The sequence below is a fragment of the Colobus angolensis genome, unplaced genomic scaffold, assembly GCF_000951035.1.
Source record: "Colobus angolensis palliatus isolate OR3802 unplaced genomic scaffold, Cang.pa_1.0 Scaffold416, whole genome shotgun sequence".
In the NCBI taxonomy this organism is placed as follows: Eukaryota; Metazoa; Chordata; class Mammalia; order Primates; family Cercopithecidae; genus Colobus; species Colobus angolensis.
The window spans coordinates 552548-559877 of NW_012117555.1; the positions used below are offsets into that span (position 1 = coordinate 552548).

General features: G+C 66.3%; 1 protein-coding gene across 1 annotated transcript in view; it reads left to right on the forward strand.

The window, feature by feature from the left end:
- The window catches only part of SCNN1D (sodium channel, non voltage gated 1 delta subunit), a 5692-nt gene extending 204 nt beyond the window's left edge, over positions 1-5488 (forward strand). Inside the window, exons 2-13 of the mRNA XM_011956382.1 lie at positions 1601-1989; positions 2389-2596; positions 2699-2889; positions 3067-3155; positions 3232-3395; positions 3498-3596; positions 4060-4177; positions 4265-4343; positions 4425-4482; positions 4687-4745; positions 4857-4932; positions 5044-5488. Coding sequence (XP_011811772.1) covers positions 1601-1989; positions 2389-2596; positions 2699-2889; positions 3067-3155; positions 3232-3395; positions 3498-3596; positions 4060-4177; positions 4265-4343; positions 4425-4482; positions 4687-4745; positions 4857-4932; positions 5044-5400 — 1887 coding nt within the window. The 3' untranslated portion in view covers positions 5401-5488. The remainder of the gene's footprint in view (positions 1-1600; positions 1990-2388; positions 2597-2698; positions 2890-3066; positions 3156-3231; positions 3396-3497; positions 3597-4059; positions 4178-4264; positions 4344-4424; positions 4483-4686; positions 4746-4856; positions 4933-5043) is intronic.
- The last annotated feature ends 1842 nt before the right edge of the window (positions 5489-7330 follow it).

Sequence of the window (7330 nt, forward strand, 5' to 3'; positions counted from 1 at the left end):
GGTGGGAAGTTGGGGTGAGGGGGCCCTGCCTCGAGGTACCGTGGGGGTTTGGGGTGGGTGTGGGGGGCTCCCACCTCAAGGTACCAGGGGCTGGGTTGGGGGTCTCCTTCCGATGCCTGGCCCTGTGTGCCATCAGGAACAGTATTGCATCGTGGCGATGGGACAGGTCATCCCTGAGTGCCTCCTTACCCTGGAAAGGGCTGTGTCCCACTGGGGGTACATAGCGTGTGCTGGACAGGCCCTGGGAGAACACTGCAGATACTGTGCGTCCAGGCGCGGCGCACCCCGTGGGTTGCCCACACGTGGACACATGTGTTGACCACGTGACATGGCACAGAGGCAGGTGGGGTGGAGAGGCCAGTGTCGTCCTGTCTCACACACACACGCACGCACGTGCACATGCAGGGTGGGGTCTGGCTCCTCTCTGACTGGGGGTCCAGGCCCTGCCTCATCTGAGAAGCCCTGGGGGCCCTGACTGGCCCTCCAGACCCCAATCCAGAGCTCCCGCTTCTCCTGACCTGGCAGCCCCCACTATGGGGGATGGCGCTGCCCTGTCTATGCGCCAGGTGGAGATGAGGAGTGGGGACTGGAGTCAGACTTTCCGAGCTTCTTAGCCTCCCTGCTCAGAACAGCCGGGGGGATGCAGAGTGAGCAGAGCCATGTGCCTGGTGGTGGAGCTCCTGGCCAGGCTGCCTGGAGGCCTGTGGGGGCCACACACCCGAGGAGAGCCACCTCCACCCAGTGTCCCCAGGCCCCGGAGCTTCTGGCTCGTTCTAGCACCTCCCCAGAGTACCTCGGTGCAGGCCTGGACAGTGGGACAGGGCTGAAGCCTCACAGACCCAGACCAAGACAGACAGTGTGAAAATCCCGAAGAAGTCATCGTGCTGTGAATCCGCACGTCTGCAGCCCCTCCGAGCTGGCTGCGGGAGCTGGGCCTATCCCAGGACTCCAGAGCCTCCAGCGCAGGACTGGGCAGGCAGTGGCTGGGTTTCCCGGGGCCCTTGTGTCTCCACAGCCCGCCCCGGCATTCAGCTCAGTGGGGCCGCCCTGGGCCACAGTGCCGAGCGGTGTCCAGGCCAGACGCCTCCCGGACTTGGCTGGACGGGCCTGGCACAGTCAGTCCTCAGCGGACCACAATGGGGGCTGGGGTGGGTGCAGCCACCAGGGGCAAGAAGGGCAAGTCTTCCCCGAGGCCCCAGACCCCCATGCTGGGCCCATGGACACGCTACAGTCCTTGCCTTTTGGGTGGATCGCCTGGGCCTGTGGCTCCCCAGAGGCCCTGCCACCTGTAGGGATGGCAGCACAGACCCACTCAGCGCAACCCTGCCTGCAAACAGGGCCAGGCAGGGTCTGGACACCCTGTTCTCTGAGTCCTGCTGCCCCAGCAGCTGAAACTCAAACTCAGCTCCTACACTAACATGTGCCAGGGTGGGTGTATCCAGGGGGAAGGGCGCAGTGTGGGAGCACCCTGCGAGGGGCTTGTCCGAGCAACCAAGCAGGCAGGGCGGGGCACGGGTGGCTGAGGGACACAACAGGCCCGGGGTGGGGAGGCCTGAGTGGCTGCAGGCTGGGCCCTGCTGAGGCCGCTTTTTGCATGCAGGCTGCAGCCCAGACGCCCCCCAGGCTGGGGCCACCATCAGCACCACCGCTGCCGCCCAGGGAGGGGCACCAGGAGGGACACCAGGAGGGACACCAGGAGGGGCACCAGGAGGGGCTGGTGGAGCTGCCCGCCTCGTTCCGGGAGCTGCTCACCTTCTTCTGCACCAACGCCACCATCCACGGTACCATCCGCCTCGTCTGCTCCAGCAGGAACCGCCTCAAGACGACGTCCTGGGGGCTGCTGTCCCTGGGAGCCCTGGTCGCACTCTGTTGGCAGCTGGGGCTCCTCTTGGAGCATCACTGGCACCGCCCGGTCCTCATGGCTGTCTCTGTACACTCAGAGCGCAAGCTGCTCCCGCTGGTCACCCTGTGTGACGGGAACCCACGCCGGTGAGGGCCAGGGCTGTCGGCGGGAGGGGTGGCCGCCCCAGCTCCTCGCCCCGTGACCGTCCCTGACCAAAGCCCCACTGGCCCCTTTAGTCGAGGAGGGGGCTCGGTGTGGTCAGTGCCACCCTGGAGGGACACCCGGGCCCTCAGGAGCCGGGAGGAGAGGTGGGGGAGGGGGGGGCTTTCCAGAAGGAGGGAAGATGGGAAGGGCTGTGAGCAGGCCGGACTCTGGGGCCGACCTCACTGGCAGCCACCGCCTCCAATTCCAGCTCTGGGTCCAGCTCACCCCACTGGGCATCCTGAGTCGGGGAGGCACTGCTGTCCTGACAGCATACACTGGGATGCTGGAGCCAATGTGGGGCCCCGGGCCGGTGACTCTGACTCCAGGGCCCTGCCTCCCAGGCCGAGTCTGGTCCTCCGCCATCTGGAGCTGCTGGACGAGTTTGCCAGGGAGAACATTGACTCCCTGTACAAGGCCAACTTCAGCAAAGGCAGAGACGCCCTCTCCGCCGCCGTCCCCCGCCGCGAGCCCCGCTTCCACCTGGACCGGGAGATCCGTCTACAGAGGCTGAGCCACTCGGGCAGCCGGGTCAGAGTGGGGTTCAGACTGGTGAGTGTCCCAGCCAGGGCCTGTGGCCATCAGGGCCTCGAGTGGGGAGCGGGGTCCGGACTGCTGCTGGCCAGAGAGCTGACCCTCCCTCCCCTACCCCAGTGCAACAGCACGGGCGGCGACTGCTTCTACCGCAGCTACGCGTCGGGTGTGGCGGCCGTCCAGGACTGGTACCGCTTCCACTACATGGACATCCTAGCTTTGCTGCCCGCGGCGTGGGAGGACGGCCACGGGAGCCAGGACGGCCACTTCGTCCTCTCCTGCAGTTACGACGGCATGGACTGCCAGGCCCGGTGAGTGCGGCAGGCGGGGGCCACTCCCTCCGTCCCGCCCCGCAGAGCATGGCCACACCCCTGCGGTTCCTCGGGCTGAATGCTGGGAACCGCCCAAGGCTGGCCATGGCCCCTCAGACCAGCGTGATGGACGTGGGTGGCCAACATTCAGGGTCTGAGCTCAGCTTCTCACACCAGGCAGTTCCGGACCTTCCATCACCCCACCCATGGCAGCTGCTATACGGTTGATGGTGTCTGGACGGCTCAGCGCCCTGGCATCACCCATGGTGAGTGCCAGCCCCTGGCCGGTGTAGGGGCAGCGGTGCAGGTCAGGTGGCCTCACACCAGCTCTCGGCCTCCCAGGAGTCGGCCTCATCCTCAGGGTTGAGCAGCAGCCTCACCTCCCTCTGCTGTCCACGAGGGCCGGCATCAAGGTCATGGTTCACGGCCGTAACCACACGCCCTTCCTGGGGCACCACAGCTTCAGCATCCGGCCAGGGACGGAGGCCACCGTCAGCATCCGAGAGGTGAGCTGGTCTCTGCAGCCCACCTCTGGCCCGGGGCCTCCTGCCCAACCTGGGCTTTGGGGGGTGGGGGCAGGGCCCCTGGAACTGAAGCGTCCCTCCCAGGATGAGGTGCACCGGCTCGGGAGGCCCTACAGCCACTGCACGTCAGGCGGGGAGGGCGTGGAGGTGGAGCTGCTACACAATACCTCCTACACCAGGCAGGTGAGGCTGGGCTGGGGGTCGCGGGGGGGAGTGAGGCTGGGCTGACAGGGGGCACGGGGAATGGGGGAGGGTCTGGGAGGGTACCGGAGGGCCTGGGAAAGGGGCAGTCCCCATGGAGGCCCCCACTCCGTCCCCTGTGTACCCACTCCATCCCCCATGTCCCCGCCCTGTCCCTCTGTCCCTCGTGTCCCAGCTCCATCCCGCATGTCCCTACTCAGTCCCCCATCCCCCATGTCCTCACTCCATTCCCCGTGTCCCAGCTCTGTCCCCCGTGTCTCCATCCCCCATGTCCCCACTCCAACCCCCAACCCCCGTGTCCCCGCTCCGTCCCCCGTGTCCCTGCTCTGTCCCCCGTGTCCCAGCTCCGTGTCCCCGCTCTGTCCCCCGTGTCCCAGCTCCGTCCCCCGTGTCGCCACTCCGTCCCGTGTCCCCACTCCATCCCCTGTATCCCTGCTCTGTCTAGGCCTGCCTGGTGTCCTGCTTCCAGCAGCTGATGGTGGAGACCTGCTCCTGCGGCTACTACCTCTACCCGCTGCCGACGGGGGCTGAGCACTGCAGCTCTGCCCGGCACCCTGCCTGGGGTGAGTCCTGCCCACTGCCTCCCACTCTGCCAGCCATGAGCCGGGGGTCATGGTAAGCCTCACACATGCCCCTGACCCCTCCCCCAGGACACTGCTTCTACCGCCTCTACCAGGACCTGGAGACCCACCGGCTCCCCTGTACCTCCCGCTGCCCCAGGCCCTGCAGGTGAGACGGGGGTGTTGGGGTCAGGGCCAGGGGTCATTGCCCTGAGTAGCTGGCAGGTGACGCCCCGGCTGTCTCTTCCAGGGAGTCTGCATTCAAGCTCTCCACTGGGACCTCCAGGTGGCCTTCCGCCAAGTCAGCTGTAAGTCCCCAAAGGGTGGGGTGGGGGTGTGGACAGCCAGGCAGACCCCACAGGACCCACGAAGCCCACCCAAGACAAAGGCAGGGCCGGGGCTGACCCAGCCTGTGCCCTGTGGTCTCTGCCCCCACATCCACCCATGGTACCCGGGATGGCTGGGGGCATGGGGGAGCCGTGGCCACAGCAAACCTTCCTGGCTCCCAGCAGGGCTGGACTCTGGCTGCGCTTGGTGAACAGGGGCTGCCGCGTCAGAGCCACAGACAGCGGTGAGTGCACCCTCACCCTCCAGAGGGGCATCCCAGCCCCTCTCCCCTTACAGCCCCCCTCCCCATCATGAAGGTCTGGGCCAGCACCCTCATGCCTCTATCCTGCCCCAGGAGCAACCTGGCCAAAATCAACATTGTCTACCAGGAGCTCAACTACCGCTCGGTGGAGGAGGCGCCCGTCTACTCGGTGAGCTTCGGCCCCCAGACTGGGCTAGGGTGGGGGCAGGGCCAGTGGCTGGCCCTGCACAGAAGGGACACAGGGCCCAGGCCCGCCCCTCATGCCCCACCCCACCCTCAGGTGCCGCAGCTGCTCTCAGCCATGGGCAGCCTCTGCAGCCTGTGGTTTGGGGCCTCCGTTCTCTCCCTCCTGGAGCTCCTGGAGCTGCTGCTTGACGCTTTGGCCCTCACCCTGTTGCTGGGCGGACGCTGGCTCCACAGGGTGTGGTTCTCCTGGCCCAGAGCCAGCTCTGCCTCAGGGGCATCCAACATCAAGCCAGAGGCCAGTCACATGCCCACGCCTGCAGGTGGGACATCAGACAACCTGGGGCCCAGCGGGCCTCATCTCCCACAGATGATGCTTCCAGGGGCTCTGGAGAGAGTCTCAGCTGAAGAGAGTTGGACTGGGCCCCGGCCCCTTGAGACTCTGGACACCTGAACCAGACCTGCCAGGGCTGTGTGATCTCTCGGCCTGGTCCTTGGAGCTGTGGCAGCAGCGTGTTCCCCAGCTGCCCAGGGTGGGCCCGACCAGCGGCTGCAGGGCCTTCCCAGGTCATCCAGTGGCCGAGGAAGCAGTACGCGCGGCCATGGGGAGGCGCTGGGCATGTCAGCGCCTCTGGTCAACCACCCACCCTGCCTGGGGCGGGTCTCAAGGAGGCCCAGGGAGGAGGGGCTTCCTGAGTGCACGAGTGCAGCTGGAGGTGCTGACACGCGGTGATGTGCCCATGCTCCGTGTGTCTGTCTCTGCACGTCCACACGTCTGATGCACCTATGTGCGTGTGTCAATCGTTGCTGCCTCAGCTGGGGGGAGGCAGAAGGCAAGGCGGAGCCCCCACGCACACACGGGCTGCTCTGAAATAAAGCTGTGGACTCCACCTGGTGGCCAGTGTGTGCCTGTGCGCCCCTCCAGCCACTCGTCCCTGGTGAGCTGAAACCCTGACTGCACCTGGCGCCTCCCTGGGCACAGGGCCCAGGACAGGACCAGCCCCAGCCTAGCCTCGCCGGTTCACGTCCAATGACCCCTGGCCCTGACCCCAACACCCCTCTTCCCACCAGGGGACTCAGTCTAGGACAGAGAAGGGTAGAGGGGTGAGACAATGGGGGCCGGGGACATCAGGAGCCAGATTTTGTCAAAGAAGCCTCAGGCCCCCATCAGGCCCGTGCAGCCTGTTGGAGTCTGACTCAAGTGCTACCTGGCTCAGGAATGCCCTTTGGGGAGGGCAGGGGACGCAGACACTCCCCGGAGACAGAGCAGAGCGAGGCACGGGAGCCCAGGAGCAGGCGGTGGGCGCAAGCGGTTTATTCAAAGCGAGGGGTGGGGGTAAGACCCGCCAGCAGGGGCCTGGGGCAGGTGGTGGGGCCAAGCTGACACAGGGAGAGGAGCAAGAATCAATTGTGTTTTTCAGGGTCACAGGCAGCAGGCAAGAGTGTTGAGGGGCCGGGTCCAGCGCCCACTGTGCCCTCACGGAGCCTCCCGGGGGCAGCATTGCATAGTGACCAGCCGACTGGCCTTAGCCTGACCTGGGGCCGAGTTGGGGAGGCCCCGCCTCTCTGCAGGGTGCCTTCGGGGAAGGAGTGCGTGAAGGCATTGGCAGGCCCTGCAATATGAACTGAGGAACCCCTGGACCCAAGGGTGAAGCTGGCCAGGGGCAGGGCTGGGGCTCAGGCGTCTTCAAGAGTCCACAGAGAAAAGACGCAAGACAAAGTCAGACGAGGCCTGTAGCAAACCCCCTTGGTCCGCTACAAAGAACATGAGATGCGGGCTGCAAAGTGGCAAAGTGGCTTTATGCACAGGCTCTGGGCCGAGTACCGGGAGAAGGTGCCTCCAGAGGAGGCTGGGACGCGGCTGGGGCTGTCTGGCACGGGGACCTTCATGACCAGCCACGTGGCCTTGGGACGCCCGCGTCCAGCCAGGGCTGAGGACCCAGGCCAGAGCCCCTCCCGCCCAGCACCCGCGACGCCAGCCTGGATGCTGGGGTCACTAAGTGAGGTACTCGTTGGTTCCCTGGATGGGCCACCCTTTCTGCCCTAGGAGGGGGCTCTGGGGTGTGCAGGAGGGACCCAGCTAGCAGGTCAGTGTTCTGGGCAGAAGTGGGGCACGAAGTGACACAGGCCCTGAGGACAGAGGGACACAGGTGACACGGGCCTTGAGAGTGGCTTGTGACATGAACAACCCAGGACCCTTAAAAGGGGTGACCTGAAGACAGAGGTTCCCCGGGTGGGGTGAGGGGCACCCGATGACGCAGCACCCCCCAGGGAACTGTGAGGCTTTAAGAGACTCAGTGCGGGGCCCTCGCTCTCCTCCTGGGCGAGCGGGGCCAGGGCGCCCCGGCACTGGGGCTGCCAGGCATCGACCCGGGTCACAGGCA